At 43.7% G+C, this 24018-nt stretch overlaps 1 protein-coding gene across 5 annotated transcripts in view; it reads right to left on the bottom strand.

The window, feature by feature from the left end:
- LOC145344009 (DENN domain-containing protein 5B) overlaps nt 1–24018 on the bottom strand; it is a 279289-nt gene that overhangs the window by 35477 nt on the left and 219794 nt on the right. For 3 of the 5 annotated variants that reach the window (XM_080190662.1, XM_080190665.1, XM_080190664.1), the window contains 7 exons: nt 21026–21176; nt 15690–15722; nt 13184–13277; nt 6399–6530; nt 3089–3241; nt 2888–2966; nt 919–1000 (listed from right to left, as the gene is read on the bottom strand). In XM_080190662.1, the coding sequence (XP_080046788.1) occupies nt 919–1000; nt 2888–2966; nt 3089–3241; nt 6399–6530; nt 13184–13277; nt 15690–15722; nt 21026–21176 (724 nt within the window). The remainder of the gene's footprint in view (nt 1–918; nt 1001–2887; nt 2967–3088; nt 3242–6398; nt 6531–13183; nt 13278–15689; nt 15723–21025; nt 21177–24018) is intronic. The other 2 variants (XM_080190663.1, XM_080190666.1) reach the window with 1 other exon arrangement.

Genomic DNA, 24018 nt, shown 5'->3' with positions numbered 1-24018 from the left:
CCATCAGAAACTGTCTGTTCATCAATTATTAGCAAGGATATACAGCCTTTAATGAACAACCTCTTTTTGAGTTAACAGCCCTAAATAACAACACAGTAACAATAAATAACCGATACAGTTAGTTCACAGTTGACAGTAAAAAGAACTAAATGGCAATAAAATTGAGAGACTGTAATACCCCCGGGGTACAGTCTGAGCAATTTGACTTCTCCAGAATCACAGACTCATATAACAGAACATAAATTGAGAAGGACTGGAGAAAGTGTGAGAATTATCTCCCAGGGTGATGTCAGAACTGAGAGAGCAATCAGGAAGGACTGAACAGATCGGTGTTCTTTTCTGTAGGAAAGGGAGGGCTGGGAAGATGATCTCATAGCAGTTTTGAAATGTCTATGGGCTTTTGATTGGGTATTTGTGGAGAAGAGGTTTCCACTTGTCAAAAATTACAGATCATAACTATATAATAGTCACTAATAAATCAATTAGGGAACTCAAAATAAATGTCATTATCTATAGTGAGAAAAATGTGGAACCTTGTATGTACCACTGGGAAGAGTTGAGGCAAAAGCACAGATGCATTTAAGAGGGAAGTAGAGAAAGGAGATGGCGCTAGAAAGTTGTGCTAATAGGTTTTGATGAAGTCGGTGGGAGAAAATACATAGAAAGCATAAACATGGGCACAGATCAGAGAAATGGCTTGTTTCTGTGCTGCTGATTCAATACAGTTGCTTTTTGGTTTGCAGAGACTGAGGGGAACATCAAATTGATTAGTTTGATCTGTTGAGTTCTTACAAGAAAAATTACCTTTTCTGAAACTGCTTCTCAGCTCATGTGTGTGCACGTTGTATGCACATGTGAGTTGAGCTGCAGGCATGACACGCTTTCTCACACTGTATAAGACTCGCAATTGCACTGTACCTCATATCGTGGATGAGAGAGACCTTGAGGGTCGGTAAGTTGAGTCCTGAGTCTGACCTTCGCCGTTCTGGCCCCGCTGCGACTGTGAGAACATTCCAGAAAAGCAAAAGACAAGTGAGAGTGTGGACTTGGAGACGATTTATCACACAGCATTCATTTACCCGTAAGTTAAATCCTCCTTTTAAGAGATGACTGCTTTGAAGCTCCTTGTAAAAAGTCTGACAACACCAGGTTTTAGTCCAACCGATTTATTTGGGTATAAATCGGTTGGACTAAAACCTGGTGTTGTCAGACTTTTTACTGTGTTTATGCCAGTCCAACGCCGGCATACCCACATCATAGAAGCTCCTTGGCCATTGTTACAAAGATGTTACCAGAAAGTCACATGGGTGATGATGAGGCAGGTTTACATTGAGGTGGTTTCCGTTGGTAGAGGAATGTTCTGGAATCTCCAGTACACTGCTGTGAGAAACCCTGATGAGCAATAAATGCTGGGCCAGCGATACCCATATCCCATAAATGAATTTTTAAAAACCAGCAGAAAAATCACAGTAGCATTGAACAATTTTCATTTTCCTTGAACATTTTTGTTCTTAGTTATTTAGTTATGGGAGGAGAAAAGTTATTTGCTCGTGCTGGTGACCAGCAGCAACAGGTTATGCGATGAATGCTTCAGGAGTGTGCCCAGTCAGAGTTGGTAACCCTATATCAGTGGCTGCCATGAACAAAGGGCCTAATAAGAACAATTGCTGCGCCTGAAAGGTGAGGCCTGGTTATTAGGCTTTGGCTCTAATGGGCATTGATCAGACAGGCTGGGGAGAGTGACAGGCAGTTTACATGATTGATGAATCATAGTGCTCAGCTTCCACCTACAACAGGTCACAAACATGATTTGAGGAAACCCTGGGGAACCCTGGGAACCATAAGCCCAAAGTCACCTGATCCTCTGAGCCTGTTACACTAACTGTGCCATATTTCATATCATGCCTACATTGTATCCCAAAACAGTGAAGGAAATCAATCTAATTTTCGTTTCAATGAATCAACATTTTGAGGTGGCATGATGGCACAGTGGTTAGAACTGATGCTTCACAGGACCAGGGATCCAGGTTCAATTCTGGCCTTGGGTCACTGTCTGTGTGGAGTTAGCACATTCTCCCCATGACTGCATGGGTTTCCTCCGGCTGCCCCAGTTTCTATGCTGAAATTGACTCTAGTGTCAGAGAGATGAGCGGGGTAAGTGTGTGGGGTTACGGGAATAGGGCCTGGATGGGATTGTGGTCGGTGTAGACTCAATGGACCAAATGGCCTCCTTCTGTACTGTAGGGATTCTATGGATTTTCATTGTGCCTCGAGCAACTTGTTGCACAGAATGACGACTTGCTCATGGAAATAGTGTTTCCCCAGATTAGTTTTGAATTTACCTCCCTGCCTGTCACAGGCTGTGCCTCTAGTTCTACTTGTGGGCAAAATAAAACCGTGTTATGATCAATGTTATCTTATCCCTTTAGAATATTAAAAACAGCAGTGTCACCTGCTGTTTACATTTACATCATTGCTCACCTTTCCAGCCCCTCAATAGAAGATGATGCATGATTGTGCTGAGAGACAGACTTGAAGGCCAATTGACCTACTCATGTACCTATTTTCTATGTTTCAATCCCTCTGGCTGTTTGTCCCTTCATTTTTTCAATCGCTGCAATATCCTTTTGTGCCAGAGTAACCAGAACAGTATACCTTAGTCCAAGTGTGGTTGCACTCGTTATTTAATAAGCAGCAGAATTATCTCAGTATTTTATCTCAATATTAATATTTTAACATTGTTCCACTCACACTGCCACCTGAGGTTGTAGCTACAGCGACAATGCATAGTCAATCAGGTTCCCCACTCCTGCCAACAATTTATTGTACACATTATTTTCTTTCCACTTATGTGATGGTCACTTCTTGTAAAGAGACATCTGCTCACCTGGAGTCTCCACCATTGCTTCTCGCTTCTCCTCACTCTCCTGATAGTGGAGTAGGTGGGACCAGAGCGCTGATTTCCCCTGTGGTAAACCAAGGAAAGACAAGTGCTGAGGATGCAATCTTTGACTAGTGGTGAATCCTGCACTCAAACGGCTCCGAGAGTATAATCCAGGGAATGTTGAAGTCCTTCCGGAGACCTTACCTGTTTGATCAGCAGCCCATGACTCCAGATTCTCTCCAGGAGGTCGCAGAGGCTGGCTATCAATGTGTTCTCCTCCAAGCCAGTGATGTTTGCCTCTCCATGTCCCAGCTCTACTGCTTCATGCCCCATCTTTTCCACCAACATTCGTTTGGTCTGCAAGACAGGACATCCAAATAGATTCAAATCATTTGGATACTTACTAAAATCAAATTCACCCAACCAATAACAGAACGCCTTAGGAAAAAGAAATAAAAATCAATGGATGAACTTAAGTTAACTTTAAAGGAGTGGCTTATTGGTTTAGATTGAGGCCTGTGGCCTCTCAATTAGCGTCCTAGCTTATGGTCTAACAAAGCTCTGATAAAGGATCATCTAGACGCAAAACAGGGGCTCTATTTCTCTCCACAGCTGCTGTCAGATCTGCTGAGATTTTCCAGCATTTTTCTGTTTTTGTTGTGGTCCAGTGGCCTCTCTCTTATTGGCCTCTCCTCTACAAGTTCTAGTAGCCTCTTCCTAGGTGGCAGAATTTGTGGTCTAGAAGCCTCTCTCTTAGTGGCCTAGGTTGTGGTCCAGAGGCATTCTCCCCTAGGACAGGGGACTGTCCCAGGACAGTCCAGATTCCTTTGTTGAGGTGCTGGCAAAGTCCAGATCAAATAAAACCCAAGGGAAGCCTTTGCTCAAAGTCAAAGAAACACAAGTAGATCATTCAGTTCCTTGGGCCTGTTTTTTCATTCAATTAGATCATAACTGATCTGTATCTTGATACCACTGACCCACCTTAGCTCCACGACCCTTAACACCCTTGGCTAGTAAAAGTTAATCATGCAATTTGAAATTTTCAATTGACTCCAAGTTTCAGCAGCTTCTGGAGAAGATTTTCACTCCCCTTTATATAAAGAGCTGTTCCCTGACACCGCTCCTGAACAGCGAGCTCTAACACCGCTCCTGAACGGCGAGCTCTAACGTTAAGGATAATTCATTTTTTCTCGATTTTCTCACCAGGGGAAATAGCTTCCTTCGGTCAACCCTATCAATCCTTGAATTGCCTCAATTCAATTCCCTCTTAATCTCCAATAGTCGTGGCATTAAAAGTCAGGTTTCTGCAATCTGATCTCATCATTTCTTTTTGCAGAGTATTATTCTGTCGAAACTTCCCTGCATCCCCTTCAAAGATCGAGTTATCCTTCCTGAGGTGCAAAGTACAGATCAAATCTCCATTTTTTATTAATTCATGGGATGTGGGAGACGCTGACAGGGCCAGCATTTATTGCCCATCCCTAATTGCCCTCGGGAAGGTAATGGTGAGCTGCTTTCTTGAACTGCTGCTGTCCATGTGATATAGGTACACCCACGGTGCTTGGAGGGGGGGAATTTCAGGATTTTGATCCAACAACACTGAAGGAATGGCTATATATTTCCGAGTCAGGATGGTGAGTGACTTGCAGGGGAACTTGCAGCTGGTGGTGTTCCTAATCATCAGCTGTCCTCGTCCTTCTCAATGGTAGCGTTATGTGTTTGGAAGATGCTGTCGAAGGAGCCTTGGTGAGTTCCTGCAGTGCACCCAACCAGGGCTTTATACAACCGTTGCACAACAAGCATTTTTTGTCGTTCATTCCCTTTGAGATCAGTTAGTCTGTTCAATATTTTTGAAATGTATCTGGCCATTAGATTTTAGTGATTTCTATACATGGACTCCAATCTTCCCTGTTCCTTCACAGTCCATAACATCTCTTAATTTAGTGAAAAGCTGAGAGTCTATTAGAGATCCCTGGAGGACACAATTGCTAACATCCTAACGACTGGAACGTGTACCCATTAGCGATTCAACTGTTAGATGTACCCAATATCTCATCCTGCTTAATTTGCTGCAATCACCCCCTCAGCACCAGGTTTTTATCCTAATTAAAACCTGCAAGCACACATTACGGGCCGCCCTGCGAGCGCACAGTACGGGCCTCTCTCTGACCGCAGATCACGGGCCTCTCTCTGACCGCAGATCACGGGCCTCTCTGCCACCAGAACCAGTTTCCCTCGTTGACTCTTTCAAAACAGAATCATAGAATACTACAGTGCAGAAGAGATCCTTCGGCCCATCGAGTCTGCACCGACACAAGAAAGGCTCTGACTTGCCCACCTAATCCCACTTGCCAGCACTTGGCCCATAGCCTTGAATGTTATTGCATGCCATGTACTCATTTTTAAAGCATGTGACACATCCCGTCTCTACCACTCTCCCAGGCACTGCATTCCAGACTGTCACCACCTTCTGGGTAAAAATGTTTTTCCTTAAATCCCCCCTTAACCTCCCACCTCTCACTTTTAACTTGTGTTCCCTCGTAACTGACCCTTCAACTAAAGGGGAGCAGTTGCTCCCTATCCACCCTGTCCATGCCCCTCATAATCTTGAACACCTCAGTCAGGTTGTCCCTCAGTCTTTTCTGCTCCAGAGAAAACTGCCCAAGCCTATCCAACCTCTCTTTATAATTTAAATAATCCATCTCAGGCAGCATCCTGGTGAATCTCCTCTGCACCCCCTCCACTGCATTCACGTTCTTCCTATAATGTAACGACCAGAACTGCACTCCAACTGTGGCCTCACCAAAGTTCTATACAACTCCATTATCATCTTTCTGCTTTTGTAATCTATACCCCGACTGATAAAGACGAGCGTGCCATATGCCTTTTTCACTACCCTTTTGACCTGCCTTTCCACCTTCAGAGATCTACGGACAAACATGCCAAGCTCTGACCACCTCTATCAAATGTCCCTAAACCTTCTCCACTCTTTAAGAGGAAAAGCCCAGTTTCTCTAATCTCCTCAGGGGACTGAAATCTTTCATCTCTGACACAATTTGACTAAATCTCTCCAAGGCTTTGACATGCTTCCGAAAAGTGGGCTCTGGGACTGGCCGGAATACTCCAGCTGATGCTTAACCAATATTTTTAGGAATGGTTTAACATATTTTCCTTGCTTTGAGACTGTGCACTCTATTAATAAAGCTCAGGATCCTGATTTCCTCCTCCACAGCCTTCTTAACTTGTCCTGCCACCTTCACAGACTTGTGCACATACACTTTCCCAGACTCCATTTGCTTCAGTTTTGGCCTATACTCCAGCACAACTCCGAAGGTCTCTCATATCCTACCAAAGGGAGTCCTGAATGGTAGCAGTGGCTCATCAGGCTTCTATAGCTCTCTTTCCCAACAGCACCACCACCAGCTGAAGCCAACAGCCCAGCTGAAATCTAACCTCAGGACCAGATAGGATAAGGGGTAAAGGGGAGGGGAATAATTAACCACAATCGAGTTACCTTAACGCGACATTCTTTCAGCAGGCCTTCTACAAACTTCCAGTTGGTTTGTGCGATGACAGCCGGTGACAAATCCGAGAGTTTGGGCTGCCGTAGGTTTTTCCCTATACTCCGGGCCTCCTGGATATATTTCTGTGAACAAGAGCAGACATAGTTAAGATAGGCTTTTTCTAAATATCCAGTGGACTCCTATGGAATCACACTTAACCCGTCAAGTCAGAGTGATGGCAGAAGAAAGGTGTGGTTAGATTTTTCTGAACATGCAAACTAGGCCCAGGCCTTGAACATTACTCCCAGATATGGGGAGAACTCAGCAGCAACCTTCTCACACACATGACTTGACATGTATTCGGTTATTTCTCACTCACCTCTATCCTTATATTTGCACCGAAAATGCTCGTATCTTGTTTCATGGACCCTACAATGCTCAAGGTTCTCTTGAACCTTCCTTCCTTAGTTTTTTAAAATGACAAACACCCTCCCTTCTCCCCAGGCACTAAGTTCACAAGTGACGACCCTCACCAGCTCTATCCAAGCATCCAAACCCAAATTTCTGTGGGCATGGACAACATTGGAGGAAGGCAACTGAAAACACTGGTCCCCAAGATGATTGGCCACGCGCAACAACTTGCGTTATTTTAACACCTTCAGAAAAATATCCCAAGTAATGTGGGAGATCTGCCAGGCTGGACATGATGCAAGATGAGAGTGTAAATTTGTGTGTGTGAGAGTGTGTGTGTGTGTTATGTGTGTATACGAGAGTGCCCGAGAGAGAGCACCCGAGAGAAGCAAGGTGAAGTGAATGTGAGCAAGTGAGTGAGTGTGCGAGTGTGAGAGTTCAAATGTGCAAGGAACATGGAAGAAGGGGAGGAGAGATCAGAAGTTGGAGGAGCAACGATGGGGCAGGAGAGAAGAGAGGGAGAGGAGAGGAGGGGGGAAATAAATAAAGTTAGGAAATAGAATCCTACATAAGAACTAGAAGCAGGAGTAGGCCATTCATCCCGCGAGCCAGCTCTGTCATTCATTATGATCATGGCTGATCCTGATCCTGCCTTCCCCCCATATCCCTTGGTCCCTTTAGCCCCAAGAGCTACATCTAATTTCCTGTAACCACACAACATTTTGGCCTCAACTACATTCTGCAGCAGTGAATTCCACAGATTCACCACTCTGGGTGAAGAAATGTTTCCTCATCTCAATCCTAAAAGATTTATCCCCTATCCTCAAACTTAAAAGTTTATTTCCTAGTCACAAGTACATTATATTAACACTGTAATGAAGTTACTTGTGAAAATCCCCTTGTCGCCACACTCTGGCACCTGTTCGGGTACACTGAGGGAGAATTTGGCAAGGTCAATTCATCTCTGGACTACGAAAACTATGACCCCAAGTTCTGGACGCTCTTACCATCGGGAATCTTCTTTCTGAACCTATTCTGTCCTAACCCTGTTAGAATTTTAAATGAAACTGGGGAGGGGAAAGAGCAAGACCTCACAGTCAATGACTATCTATAGACCTGACAATATTTTCATAAAGCCTATGTTTCTAGTGGCCTCTTCAACTCCTTTGCCTATTCAGACAGCTCAATTCTTCCTATGACAAACCGACTTCTCTGTGTTCCGTTGCTGCATTCCAACAGAATTAAATCTCATTCACTTTTGATTCACTCAGTTTTGCAGAATAAAGTATCAAAACAGAACAGGTAAAATTCCTTGTAAACCTGCAAAATATTGTAGCATTTTTCAGGCAAAGAGTGTGTGAGTGTGAGCGGGGGCAAAAATCAAGAGCAACTTTGCAACATATCACATTAGTTTTGTGGCGAGCAAGATTGGAGTGGGTGAACATTGCAGGTCAGTTCTCAGGGTGAGGGGTGAATAGCTGTCAGAAAAGGTTCGGACTTAATTCCCTGGAGCGTAGAAGATTATGGGGAGATTTGATAGAGGTGTATAAAATTATGATGGGTATAGATACAGTGAATGCAAGCAGGCTTCTTCTATTGAGGCTAGGGGAGAAAAAAACTAGAGGACGTGGGTTAAGGGTGAAGGGGGAAAAGTTTAAAGGGACTATTAGGGGGGGCTTCTTCGCACAGAGAGTGGTGGGAGTGTGGAATGAGCTGCTGGATAAAGTGGTAAATGTAGGCTCACTTTTAACATTTAAGAAAAACTTGGACAGGTACATGGATGAGAGGGGTGTGGAGGGATATGGTCCAAGTGCAGGTCAGTGGGACTAGGCAGAAAAATCGTTCGGCACAGACAAGAAGGGCCAAAAGGCCTACTTCTGAGCTGTAATGTTCTATGGTTCTAACAAAGCTCAGGGAGTTGTCGGAAGGCAGACGCAAATTTGTAAATGGGAATCACTGCCACGTCAGAAGCCCAAATATTCATGCCTGGGTAGCCAGCCTCTAATAAAGAAATTAATAAAGAATGTCTCTTAGAGCAGTTGAGATGTGAATCTCTGCTTGGTCTGTCACTACAAAATGGGTCTGAGCAGATTTACGACAGCTCCAAGCACAGCACAAAATGGCTGGTCGGGCAGCAAAAGTTGATACTAAATTGGCAATTTCTTCTGAGATGTCTGATGGGAAATCAGAAATATGGCTTTAGCTTGGTCACACAGAGCTTGAATATTGCTGAAGAAAGAGATATTGTTAAAGGTTTTTGTCTTGCAGACAGACTCACAAAAACATCAAATCTCAAAGGGAACTATTTCTACTGCAACAGCATATTTATACTGCAGGCAGTATGAACTGTTATTCCCTCCCAGGTTTAGTACTCTTGCAAATTTGTCCTGCTAAGTGCAAGATAAAAAGCTCCAATAACATGTCCCTTTTTTTCACAAGACTTATATTTTTGGCAATGGGGTGATATTCTGACTGACGGTTGAGGCATATTGTTAGAACAGAGCAAAAGGAGTTTTCCTCAACATCTAACACCAGACAGGTACTGGAGCGTAAATGGTTCAATTATGAGGAAAGGTTGGTTCAACTTGCCTTCGATTCCTGTAATAATTCCTGGTTTAGGTAAATTAAACAAAGGACGACATGGTGTCACAGTGGTTAGCACTGCTGCCTCACAGTGCCAGGGACCTGGGTTTGATTCCCTGCTTGAGTCACTGGCTGTGCCAAGTCTGCACGTTCTACCCATATTTCCTCCAAGTGCTCTGGTTTCTTCCCACACTCCAAAGATGTGTGTATGTTGGGTGGATTGGCCATGTTAAATTGCCCCTTAGTGTCAGGGAAACCAGCAGAGTAAATACATGGGGTTGAGGGGATAGGGCCTGGGTGGGATTGTTGTTGGTGCAGGCTCGATGGGCCAAATGGCCTCCTTCTACACTGTCGGAATTCTATGATTCTATGAATGTTTATTTACATGTAACTATAATAGAGGCTTGCAACCCCATGTTGCCGGTCGGCTCCCAAGTAAGTTCTGAAACAGAAACCCAAGCTCACCAGGGCCATTCCCCCCCAGCCACCCCCCCACCACTCCCTGATTGGTTCCCTGGGTCTAACCCTCATTCTGCAATTAGATCCTTAAAGGGACATTTCCCAGAAGTAGAGGAGAGTGAGTGGTGATCTGATAGAGGTATTTAAATTGTTGGAAAAAACTGATTGGCTGGTTACAGAGAAACTGTTTCCTCTGTAAGGCAATCAGTGAGTTTGGGGCATAAGCACTAAATCAAAGACAGGAAAATTAGGAGTGAAATCAGGAAGCATTCTTCACAAAAAAAAGGATCGTAGAAACTGGAGCTCTCTCCCTCCTAAAGGGTTGTGAATGCACAGACAATTGGAACTGTCAAGATTTAAATTAAGAGATTTTTAAATTAGGGGAGTTGGAGGTAAGATGGAAAAATGGAGTTAAAGGCGAATTGAATGTCATGGTCTAATTGGGTCTGGAAGTATCAGAAACTGTTCCCATTCTCCAATGCAAACATCTCTAACTTTGATGAACAGAAAGAAAAGGTACATAAGAAAAACACACTTTGAGGTTAGTCCTGTTGGACACTGGAGTTGAAGTTGGAGAAGTGCTTTCAGTTTGGTTGTCTTAGTGTAAGCCCTACTTCAGTGAGCTAAACCGACGGATCTTGTGAATCAAAGCTGTGAAACATTAGAGCCTCTCGTCATGCCCCTTATATACAACATACCAGTGAGCACTCGGAGAAGGATTTTTTGGGAGGTCGCACAGGAGGGGGTGGTCCCTGATCCCACTCCCAGAAAGCCATGGAGTTGTTCTGGAGCAGGAGCCTTTCCGCTGGCTAAATGCGAGATACCCCCCCAGCAGAAAGGGACAGAACACAAAAGGAGCAAGTGCAGGAGAAAGCAGAACATGAGAAGGTTAAAGAAAGAGGCACAAAGAAGGAGAATGAAAAACAAAAGCATTTGCAAATGAGCACAGACAATAATGCAAGTTTCTAAGTCTGGATGAATAATTCTGATGAAATGTCATTGGCTGAAATATTGGGGACAATTTGTATCAATGTGATCAGTTGGGAAACTCATGAAATCGGATGGTTTTTAAAGCCTGCACAATACTAATCTCTACTGACTACAGTGAGAAGACAAGGTGCAACTAATGGAGTGAGTTTCCCCACTGTATGGAGTGGAGAGGAGGTGCCATGCAGGAGAGGGTTGGGTTAAAAATGCACCCACTAACTGGGTTCTCTTCGCACTGACACTGTGCTGATTTTATTTACTGGCTGATTCCAGCACTTCCTGTTTCTACCTCAGGTTTGGGGTATTTGCTGGGATTTTGTTGGATTTAGTTTGATCGAGTTTATAAATGGAAAGTGACAAAGCTGTTGTAAATCTGTATAACACTCTGGTTAACTCTGAGGAGGTATGACGGTTGAGTAAGTGATGGCACTTGACCATATCCACTGGACATGGCAGTGGAGTTGTAACAGCTAACGTCAGTGCCTCTGTGCCATGGACAATATGGTTCTCGACTCTGAATCCCAACCAGTAACTTCTGCTGGGAAGTGAGAAGGCATCATCAGCCTCAGCTATAGTAACTTCCTGCATGAGATAGTCTTTTGACATTCTACATCTACACCCAGATGTCCAGGACTGATCACATCCTGACAGCCACACTTCAGTAAGAATCCAATGCCTTTGACAGAGCTAAGGAGCTGCTGAAAACTCCATGGAGTTGTTCCCTAACTCCCTATCACTGAAACCTGCATCTCTCTGAGGTACGTTTTTCAAATTAATAACCAGTAATTCCACGAGACAGTCAAGCGAATATTGACTCTGCCACTCTGTCCATCCCCCCACCCCACCACACACAATTGGAGTTGATTCTTTACGGTGTCCAGTTCCACGGGTGAAGGGTGCAGGCGCCCAGGCTCTGCCCCAGCGTTGTGACTCAATTTCAACCTTAGGAAGGCATCATCTAACATGATGTCTCATCACAGAGTGAGTGAGGCTGCCACTTTAATGCGCATTAGTGCCAAACTAGCTCCATCATGGATGAGTTGGGCCTTTTTTCATTCATTTACGGGATGGGGGGTGGGGGGAGGCAGCACCGTGGCACAGTGGTTAGCACTGTTGTCTCCAAGTGCCAGGGACCCGGGTTCAATTCCTGGCTTGGGTCACTGTCTGTGTGGAGTTTGCACATTCTCCCCACGTCTGTGTGGGTTTCCTTTGGATGATCCGATTTCCTCCACAGTCCAAAGATGTGCGGGTTAGGTGGATTGGCCATGCTAAAATTGCCCCTTAGTGTCAGGGGGACCAGCTAGGGTAAATGCATGTGGTTATGGGGATAGCATCTGGATGGGATTGTGGTCGGTGCTGAATCAATGGCCTTCTTCTGCAGTGTATGATTCTATGTGGGTATCGCTAGCAAGGCTAGCATTTATTGCCCATCCCTAATTGCGTTTCCAAGGTGCAGTGGGCTGCCTTTTGAACCACATGGAGTCCACATGGAGCAAGTCCAGCAGGTGGAGTGGGCATCACGAGTAAGGCATCCACAGTGTTGTTGGGGAGTTCCCAGCAACTGCGAAGGAATAGTGACATATTTCCAACTCAGAATGGTGTGGTTTGGAGGGTCACTTGCAAGTGGTGGTGTTCCCCATGTGTCTGCTGCCATTGTCCTCCTAGGCGGTTGAGGTCAAGTGTTTGAAATATGTTGTCAAGTTACTGCAGTGCATCTTGCAAATGGTACACACAGCTTCCACTGTCAGTGGTTGAGGGAGCGAATATGGTGCCAATTAACGGGGCTGATTTGTCCTGGATGAAGTCAATCTTACTGATTACTGTTGGAGCTGCACCTATCCAGGCAAGTGGAGAGTATTCCACACTCCTGACTTGCGCCCCCAAACCCCAATCAGCTGTTATCAATTACCAGTTTACTTTCAATGCTCTGAAAAGTGGTGGAAGGTGTTATTGACAGGACAATCAAGTGGCACTTACTCAACAATCACCTGTTCTCAGACATCAGTTTGGATTTTCTCAGGGTTACTCAGCTCCTGACTTCATTACAGCTTAGTTTCAAATGTGTATAAAAGAGCTGAACTGCAGAGGTGAGGTGAGAGTGCTGCCCTTGACATCAAAGTAGCTTTTCACTGAGCGTGGCATCAAGGAACTCCAGCCAATAGGAATTAGGGGGGTCACCGCGGAGCGCGGGCCCTGGCGGTGGGGGGGTGGGGGCGGACACTGCGGAGTGCGGGCCCTGGGGGGGTCACCGCGGAGCGTGGGCACTAGGGGTCACCGCAGTGTGTGGATGCTTACAATCAGTGTTGCTAATAACGATCACACTGAGTCCAATTAAAATTTCCAGATCACCATGTACCTCTTTCAGGTCGTTGTCCAGTGCCAGATGTTCAGAATGTTGTCGAAGCCGATCTTTCCTTCGCTGAGCTGTGGCACTTCGATTGGCCCATCGACTGTGGATAGGGAGAGATTCAGAACAGAGGTTTTAGTGTATAGGCACTACCAATACCCTGTCTTCTATTGAAAAAATAAGCCCTGCATTCAGATCAACCCGATAAAAATATAAGATTAACTGTGCAAAAGCCTGCTCATTCAGACACTTCATTAGCTGCTTAAAAATCAAGATTAGTTGCTTTAGCAAAATGGAACGACACTATCAATTTGGCTGCCACAAACACAGAAAAATAAAGATGAAGCAAGAGGACGAAGCTAGGCAAAAAGACAGCCTGGCACTTTAAAAGATTTGAAGTATTGAACAGCGCCCAAATCATCCAAAGATATGGGTGAATTATCAGATGACTTTCCTGATTTTCGGAGAAACATCAACCAAATAAGTGGAACTAGTAGACTCTGAAAAGACAATGGAACTCAAGATACAGCTGGTTCCGTTGAAGTGAGGGAAGAAACCTACCCTGAAGAGACATTGCCTTACGACCAAAATCTGTTCCACAGTGTATGATAGAATATGTTGTGCTAGATAAACCAGAAAGCATAAGTAATATGAAAAATTAGAGAAAGACTTTGAAGTTGGAGGCTGAAAGCAGGTTTGAAGTCCCCAGCAGTTCCATTTTCTGAGGGTGAAGAAAAATGGGATTATAGAAATTAGAAGTTGGTGGATTTTCTTTTGGAAACCTCTAAGGCAGTTACTGTTACTTTTGCAAATTATTCCCAGACGCTGGTAAAGGGAAACAAGCATTCATCAACGGGTCCTCTATTTGGAGAAATGATGGAAGAGACCTTGTTGATCATGAAACCTCCCAAATTCATATTAAAACTATGTGTGTGTTTCTTCAAAGGTGTAAATTACCTGAAAGAATTGAATCTGCATTATTGGCTCAGTTTGAAAAGGAATGTTCTTATTGGAGGAAAATGCTGAAACATGTTGTTGCCAGAGTCAAACTGCTGTCTTCTTTGAGACCAGAGGTAATTTTTTAGCCTGCATTCAGTATCTCAGTGAATTAGATGAGCTTCTCAAAGACAAGTTGAAAAGCCATCAGTTGTTCAGAGAAGACCAAGTTTTTAACACACATAACCTACGATGACTTCATCACTACAATGGCAGAGCAGCTCAGAAGCAAATTCACTAATGAAATAAAAGATGCTAAATATTATTCCATAGTAGTTGATTCAACAACAGATGTGAGTCATATGGGCCAATTAACATTAATTTCAAGATACGTGATTGACGATGATCAAGCTGTAGGGCGATTTCTTTGTTGTGTCCAGCTACAATCCCACACTCCTGAGTGACCGAAGACATCTGTTCCAGAAATCATTGCAAATTTAGGTTCGAATATCAAAAATTGTCATGGGTAGAGCTTCAATAATGCTGTACATATGGCAGGAAACTATTCAGGCTACGAGTAAGACTGAACAATGCAAGCCCCTATGCATTATTCATCCCATGTTCCTGTCACTCCTTGAATTTAATCGGCAACACCACAGCTGGATCCTGTGAGGGAGTTTTTTTGACTTTGTTTAAAACGTGTATGCCTTTTTTGTTGGTTTCCATGCATCAGTGGAATATGTTGCAATCACGCTTGTAGCAGAGACAGGGAAAACAGTTGACAGTAAAAGAAGTTGTGACACCAGATGGTCCGCTCATGCAGATGCTGTTTTGGCTTTGGAATTAAACCATGTCGATATTAAGGAAACCTCATCAGACATAACTGCATCAAACTGGAAACAACATGTAAAAAGCTGAAGCAAAATCCTCAGCAGAGAAGGTCCGAAAGTATGATATTGCTGTTTTTACTCTTTTGTGGAACCACTTGCTTCAAAGAGCTAATGCCATCAGCAAATCACTGCAAAATATTCTTACAAATTTATTGAATGTTACACAATTGTTAGCCTCAGTTAAAAGTTTTGTCGTGGAAGTGCAAAAGGAGTATAGCTTGGTGGAAGCAGAGGAACTAACATTAACAAAAATTATAGGTTCTTCTGATATATCTGATGAGAAGCAGACAAGACGCAGGAAGTTATTTTTCAATGAAACTAGAGACAATGAAATCAATTTAAAGGAGAAAAAGAAGACCATCATTGAGATTGCCAACGTTAATTATGACACAACAGTGGTGCAACTGCAGAGTAGGAATGAATCTCTGAAAAAAAACTGCTGCTTTATTTTGTGCGTGTTTTGACAGAAGTTTGGATGTAAATGTTAAAAGCCACTGCAGTAAGAAATTCTGCTGAGAGGACATAGAAATATCATTTTGAAGATGAAGCAAAACAATTAATTAATTTCATCAATAATGATGAGCTTTGAGCTGCGAGATCACCAGCTGATTTGTACAGATTGTACATGATGGTTTACAAGGCAACCATTCCAAATACGGAAACCATTCTGAAAATACTTTTAACAATACCTGTCACAAATGCATCCGGTGAATGTTCTTTTTCTGTATTGAAAAGAGTTAAAAATTATTTGTGAAATATGATGAATTAGGAACATTCGATAAGTTCAGCAATACCGATGATTGAAAATTCATTTTACAAGATCTTACCTACAATGATGCAATTGATGATTTTGTAAAAAAGGTATGTAGAAAAATAAAGCTATCAAAATGATCACGCCAACAAGGGATGAAGCATGAAAGTTTTAAAAATCTGTCCCTCTTTTATATTTTGTTTAAATTCGCATTCTCAAAATGGACCATTACTGGTCTGATATATTGGTTGCAGCTGGTCACATGCTGGTAGTTCTAACCATCATCGCTCTCCTGACTGGCCTCCAGGAAGGAATCCTGCCAGACAAAGCCAGCTGAAATTGGAATTGGACTTAATGGAACTCACGTGATCTTATGACAATGACTTGTGAGAGGAACTAACTTTTATTTTTGAAACTGAATGAGATTCTGTGAAATATACTGAATGGCAGTGCATGCACCTTGTTGACTGGAGTGAAAAAAACAGAAAAAATGCTGGAAAATGTCAGCAGGTCTGATGGCACCTGTGGAAAGAGAGAGTAGAGCCAACGTTTCGAGTTGAAATGACCCTTCATCAGAGCTCAACTCGAAACATTGGCTCTACTCTCTCTTTCCACAGATGCCGTCAGACCTGCTGACATTTTTCAGCATTTTTCTGTTTTTGTTTTAGATTCCAGCATCCATAGTATTTTGCGTTTATCTTGTTGACTGGATTATTTGCTGGCTCATTTTGAAGAACTCCTAATTGTGATCCTTGAATTTTTAAAGAGTTGCCCGGCAATGTTTTTATTTGCTGTACAAGCCTGCGCTGCAGTGTTGTCACTGGCTAATTTCTCCATCTCGTTGCAATGTCCATATTTACTCGCCTCAAAATTCAAATCATCCTGATAAGTTTGGAATTCAGCAAAGTAATTATTCACACACACTTGTTTTTACAAGTGAAAAAGCAGTGATCAATTTGTGTATTTTTGTGTCTTCTGCCTTGGCATCCTGTGGGACGAGGGTGAGTGGGACGGGGTGAGGTTGGGGTGGGGTGATGCCCCAGAATTTAAGGTGAGGCAGGGCCCAATAACTGTAAATCCGCATCTGTCTGCATTGACCTAGTAAGAGATTTCCTTAAAGGAGAAACAGCAGCTCAATTGCCATTGCAGGCTGTAGAAACTGGAATCAGGTAAGGGTGCAGTCCGAGGTCTAACAATTGGCCTCACTGCCCTTGTACCGAAAAAGGTTGGGTGGAAGAATGGGTATCCATTACAACCCACAGCCCTGATCACTCTCCATCGACACGTATTCTCAAAGAGTCTATTGAATGTCTGTCAGGTGAGGCAGTTGTGACCCAATAACAATGATGGCATACAACAGCCAAGCTTCACATGAGGAATGGCCACACCGTGGAAGGGCAGGAGAGCAGGAGTACCTGCTGTATATCAGCAAGAGTCATGAAGGGATCAGAAGATGATAGGAACCAGTTGAAAATGCAAATAGCTGACAAATCCAGTGACGATGTGTGGCACTAAAGAGTGATGGGGGGAAATGTTTGATTGTTAGACCTTATGGCTGGAAAAGGTCATTTCTCAAGGGATTTAGCCATTAGTTTGATAAGGTTAATTAAGAATCATTGGGCACACTAATAATGGGTTAGCAATGAGTCACCCAGATCATCAGGTTAAATCCCTCACAGGCTAACATTTTCTTTCCAACAGATCATCAGCTTGAGCTGGCTACGGTTCTCTCCACCCTTCTCACCAAGTACATCATTCTGCTGTGAAGAGAGTGGAATGTGTAAACTCTATCCTCACCTACCTGAATCTGGATAGATACATCTCCAAGCTACACAGAGCATATTCAGCCCACATCCTCTCCACCCTGTGGGTTGACACAGGCCAAAATGACGGCCCGGATCACAAGCACAAAAACACATTTCAATTCAGAGAGTACCTCTGAACACATGAAACAGAAGCAAAACATCCCGGGCCACTGGGTCCCATGGAGGGATGATGCTGTTTCTTATTCATTCATGGGATGTGGGTATCACTGGTTGGGCCAGCATTTATTGCCTATCCCTATCTGCTCTTGAGCTGAGTAGTTTGACCATTTAAGAATCAAACATATTGTAGTGGGTTTGGAGTCACATGTAGGCCAGACCAGGCAAGGATGGCAGATTTCCTTCCCGAAAGTGAACCAAGTGGGTTTTCACAATAATTAACAATGGTTTCATGGTCACTGTTAGATTTTTATTGCATTCAAATTTTACTCTCTGCCGTGGTGGGATTCAAACCTTGGTGTCTAGGTCCAAGACACCAGAGATCTGGGTCTCTGGATTGCTCGTCCAGTGACAATACCATTACACCACTGCCTCCTTAAACCTCATTATGAACGTACCCTGAATTATTGAATCCCTCAGGGTTATTATTGCTGACTTGTCCCTCCCTCAGCATACCACGCCACCCCACCCATCTTCCTGCTGAAAGTATTCATTTCATCCTCAGGGTTTGGTTCCATGCGTAACTGCTCCGAGTTCTCATTCTCCAGCACTCGTGGGTTATTTGACCGCAAAGAGGCATCACAGCCAAGCCCAGTCTCACATAGGTGCACCTTCCCTAGTTAGCAACTGAGACTACAAACCTTAAACTCATTTTGCCCTCTCCCTCATTTGGAGAAATCTGTTGCTGATGACAACCCAGCTCCAATCAGCCAACTTAATCAATACTGGGCCCAAATGTAAACAGAGCATGCTGGAAACACTCAGTGGGCCTTCCAGCATCTGTGGAGCGAGAGAGAGAAAAATGTTTCAAGTCCAATATGACTTCTTCAGAACTCTTCTGTAGAAGGGTCATATTAGACTCCCAACATTAACTCTGTTTATCCCCCTCCACAGATGCTGTCAGACCTGCTGAGTTTTTTCAGCATTTTCTGTCCTGATTTCAGATTTCCAGCATCTGCAGTATTTTGTTTTGATTTTGATGCTGGAACCAAACTTGTTGGCCTGGCTGATTGGGATACAGTTGGAATATTCAGAGCTTGCATGGATTTTTCACGAGTACTCACGCGGGAGCAACAACCCCAGAGTCTGCTCTGCCAGTCAACTTGATCATTGCCTGATCAACACCTCAACTCATTTTCCAGCCTTTGATGTTCTATTGTTTGACTTCTTGAACCAACAAGAATCAAAAGTCCAAGCTCCAAGTGGATTGCCAGCATCCACAGGTTTTGTGGGAGACACTTCCAGATTTTCCATTTGTTTTGAAAAAGTGCTTCCTGATTTTTCTCCTAAATTGGTCCATCTCTAGTTCGAAGTTAATACTCTGTTTGTTCTCCATTCTCACACCATAGAATCCCTATAGTGCAGAAGGAAGCTTTTCGGCCTATCAAGTCTGCACTGAATGCAATCCCACTCCAGATCCTTTTCCCGTAACCCCACACATTTACCCCATTAATCCCTGTGACACTAGGGCTAATTTAGCATGGCCAGTCAATCTAACCTACACATCTTTGGAGTAGGGGAGGAAACTGGAGCAACTGAAGGAAGCCCATGCAGACACAGGGAGAATGTGCAAACTCCACTCAGACAGTCACCCAAGGCTGGAATTGAACCTGGGTCCCTGGCACTGTGAGGCAGCAGTGTTAACCACTGTGCCAATAGAAATGGTTTCACTGTACCTGCCTGATCAGACCCCTTTAACATCTTAAACATCTCGTTCAGAGCAACGGTCCCTCAATCTTCTAAACTCGAGTTTAGAGCCAAGCTCCTGTGACCTGCCCTCACCACGTAACCCTCCAGACTCCAATGTCATTCCAGTGATTCTTCAGAGCAGCATCCCCATTGCCAGTTTAAACTTCCTGAGGTGTGGTGTTTAAAGCTGAATGCAGTGCTCCGGGTGGGCTCTAACGCTCTCCAGAGTCGTCATTATAAATTCATTACTCTACAGTTTAACTGTATTGATGACCAACTGGTGGAAATATCTTGTCCTTCTGACCAAGGTCAAATTGGTTTTGATCACATGTAACAGAAACATCCTGTGTGAGCAAAGGCAGGAACCCGACTGCAATGCGATATGAACATTTCTCCATTAGTTTGATCAATATATTTAATAGGATTAGGCCCTGCTCAAAGCTCACCTGCCACTGTGAAGGACAGGTTCAGCTTACATGTGATGCTTAGTGCAGTTGAATTACCTGCGAATACATAGAATTCCTACAGTGCAGAAGGAGGCCATTCGGCCCATTGAGCCTGCACCGACAACAATCCCACCCCAGGCCCTATCCTTGTAACCCCACGTAATCCCCATGACACTGAGGGGAAATCCCACCCAGACCCATTCCCCGTAACCCCGAGTATTTACCCTGCTAATCCCCCTAACCTACACATTCTGGGACACTAAGAGGCAATTTAGCATGGCCAATCCACCTAACCAGCACATCTTTGAAGTGTGGGAGGAAACCAGAGCACCCACAGGAAATCCATGCAGACACAGGGAGAGTATGGAAACTCCATGCAGTCACTCGAGGCCAGAATCGAACCCGGGTCCCTGGCGCTGTGAGGCAGCATTGCTAATCACTGTGCCACCGTGCCACCCATACACACCTCCATGGAAACTGCCAGGCTGGAGGAATGAGGGAAGTACTCAATTCAGAAATTGCTAGTAATGGGCGGAACACATTTATTGATGTTTCTAGGGGAGATGTTGGTGGCGCAGTGGTAATGTCACTCGACTAGTAATCCAGAGGACCAGGCTAGTGTCCTCAGGACATGGGTTCAAATCTCATTATGGAATTTAAATTCAATTAGTAAATCTGGAATTGGAAGTTAGTCACAGTATTGATGACTGTGAAACCAGCCTCCATTATTGTAAAAACCCACCTAGCTCCCCACATTGTTTAGAGAAGGAAATCCGTCATCCTTACATGGTCTGGCTGCATGTGACTCCAGATGTGGAGATGCTGGCGTTGGACTGCGGTGAACACAGTGAGAAGTCTCACAACACCAGGCTAGAGTCCAACAGGTTTATTCTGTAGTTAACGCCACTGGACTCCCACCAACCTGACGGCAAACCCCGAAAGCTAGTGACGTTTACTACCAAATAAACCTGTTGGACTTTAACGTGGTGTTGTGAGACTTCTTACTGTGACTGCAGACACAGCAATCGACTTTTAAACATCCTCTGAAATGGCCTAGCAAGGCACTCAATTCAGGATGGGCAGCAAATTCTGGCTTAGCCAGTGACCTTTACATCCCATGAAAGAATTTAAGAAGAGCTTATTTTCTTTCCACTCACTTGTTATTAGTTGGCCCTGTTGACAGGACATCGGACTGCAGCTTGGGAAAGAATCCTTGTTCGTACTTGCCCTGCCCAATCTTCATGTCCAGCAGGTGTGGGTGGATGGCAGTGTGGTCAATTTTCACGAGGCGCTGCTCAATGGCCTGAGCTGTACAACACATTAATAAAGAGTGATTCAGTGAGTCAGTGCCCTGATAGACAAGTACAGAGTCAAGAAAGAAGATCAAACTGTCATAGAGAATGCATAGGTTGGAGATTTTAAAAAACATGAATTGACTGACCGTAATGTCTCAGTTGACTGACTCTTGGTGCGGGATGAGTGGAAGGGGACGGGTGGAACGAAGTATCACATTTTCACTACTTTCTAAGTTACACAGATGGTCATGCAAGGTGAACTGTAAGCACTTTGTGAAAGGACAGCGTAGAGAGCTAATGCCTTCTGCCTTTTAAAGCCTTGTACAGTGTTTGCAATTCAAACAAAAGGGACTGCACTGTAACTCCTGGGTCATACCTTAGTTCAATATCAATTTGAGTATGGCAATTATCCACAGTCCCTTACACTTAAGGAGCAAGAATTGGACAAGACAAGTCAGTATAAACGGCAAGTGAAGTTTCATAAATCAGGATTAAGTAGATGAATGCACAGCTGACTCAAAGCTTAGTAAGGGCAGTTGCTTGTTTCTTCCCCAGTCAATACTAGTTTATTGGAAACATGAATGGCTTTCTCACATTGGTGCAACCTATAAACAGTGTTAGTTGAGTTTCACAAACTGTGTGGTGAGTCACAAGCAGTGAGATATAGGTTGATTACATCTCTCTTAACTCAGTTTCAGACAGAACAGAGTGACAAACTAGAAAGTCCCAGGTTAAATCCATGGTGTTTGCTAAGTTCAATGATCAGACTTACTCTGTATCTAACTCATGCTGGATCTGTCCTGGGAATGTTTGATGGAGACAGTGTAGAGGAAGTTTTACTCTGTACATTCTTGGGAGTGTTTGTTGGTAGCTCAGTCATTGCAGTAGGTTTTATAGGCAAAGTGGCTCATTACTTTTATGGGTCAAACCAGCATGTTTTTGGGGCTCTTGATTTGAGTGCTGTGCTATCAGATTAGTACTAGTGCGTGTGTGTGTGTGTGTGTGTGTGTGTGTGTGTGTGTGTGTGTGTGTGTGTGTGTGTGTGTGTGTGTGTGTGTGTGCTGTTATGGCTGTCCTCCTATTTATCATGTATAATGAGCTCTAAAGGGAAAGACAGAGGCCATTCATTCAGCTTCCCAAACCCTGGATATTTCTCTTTGGTATTTCCAGCCTTTATCTGTGGCTGAATATTTCCGTCGTGCTCTACAGCAGGTCTTTCACTACATCAGAGTTTTATTGGCATTTCAACCAAAGCTTCTGTTGAAATAATGGCATCTGGGTTTACCAGGAGCCCCCCACAGGGACTCATCTGGTGTTGTGCTAAGAAACCAGTAAAAAAAAATCTGGCAATTAGGTTTTTTTTGTATCAGGGAGGGAGGGGCATGAAATCAGCGTAAGCCAAAGCATCAATGATTGTAATGAGTACTGAGGAATGCATCCATACTTAGACAGGTTCCCCAGGAATGTGTCCATTGTTACAAGGGGTCCCCAGGAATGTATCAATACTTACAGTGGATCCCCACAAATGTGTCCTAGTTATAGGGGATCCCCAGGAATGTGTCCATAGTTACAGGGGTCCCTAGAAATGTGTCCAAAGTTACAAGGGGACCCCACAAATGAGTCCACAGTTACAGGGGAACACCAGGAATGTGTTCATAGTTATGGGAGTCCCCAGGAATGTGTCCATAATTACAAGTATCCCCACGAATGTGTGCATAGTTACAGAGGCAGTAAATTCCATTGGGGCACCTTTTCGGATCATTTACAAGACAACGTAGCAGTTTTTAGAAATAAAATTAAATATAATCTCCTGTATATTACTACATGGTTTCTTGCACTACAACTCAGTTTCTCAAACTGACTTCCTTATACAGGAGCTTTGACAGTGACTGACAACCAGAAGTCCAACTTTGGAGGGATTGTAGTTGAAACTTGATGCTCTACTGCAAAGGAAATTCCAATTTCCACTCGGTGCACTGCAGAAATAGCAGGGAATGTGATGAATGACTGATCTCCCTTCTCTCTGAAGCCGATGGTTTCAGAGACTAAGGACCACCATTGTCCTTAGATTGGGGCTATTAGCACAAATAGAAGACTGAAGCTCGGACCTTCTAGTTTGACTAGACCAGTGCAACACTGGACCATTTGGCCAGGGCCAATTGAATTTGCTTTTTGGTTTAGTAGATTTTAATCGAATGTCATTTTAAATGAACAGACATGGAGGGGAAATTCATTCAGTTAAAAGTCCAGTTCGTGTTATGCCGGGACACCCTATTCGTTATCAGTGTTGTTGTTAGACAAGGATGTGATTCACTCGATCAGCCACAGAATTAATGGTGAAAAAGTCAATAGTAAGTCTATTATTACGTTCATCACCAGCTTCCTGGTCCTCTGGGTAAAGCATATGAGGCTCTGGTGCTTGAATGTCGAAGGAACAGTGCCTTCGAGCAAGCCAGCAGTCTGGAAACAAGAAGTGCTTGATATGAAAACCTTTCTGTACAAAGCTCCTAAGGGGTCATCTGAACTATAAGAACAACTGACATACAACAGGGAAAACAGGAGAGCTTATCGATCAACACCACATCCACAACCAATGTAAACATCCATGGTCAAGAGGGGGGAATAAACTGCCTCGGCAAAAGTATGACAGAAAACAGTTCACCAGTTTTCGATATTGTTAGTTCAATGCAGGCATTAAATAAATGCACTCAAAGGAATTTTCACACCTGTATGAGAATCTTCAAGTTGACATGTTGCCCTGTCTTCAGAAAATAATTGTTAACATTCAGGATACAATATCAAATCAACATTTATCAAAGCTTTCCGTTAGCTAAAACTACCCTGTGGGACAAAGA

This window comes from Carcharhinus amblyrhynchos, chromosome 6 (genome assembly GCF_965287045.1).
Source record: "Carcharhinus amblyrhynchos chromosome 6, sCarAmb.v2.hapA, whole genome shotgun sequence".
NCBI lineage: Eukaryota > Metazoa > Chordata > Chondrichthyes > Carcharhiniformes > Carcharhinidae > Carcharhinus > Carcharhinus amblyrhynchos.
This window is presented reverse-complemented; position numbering and strand designations above follow the sequence as displayed.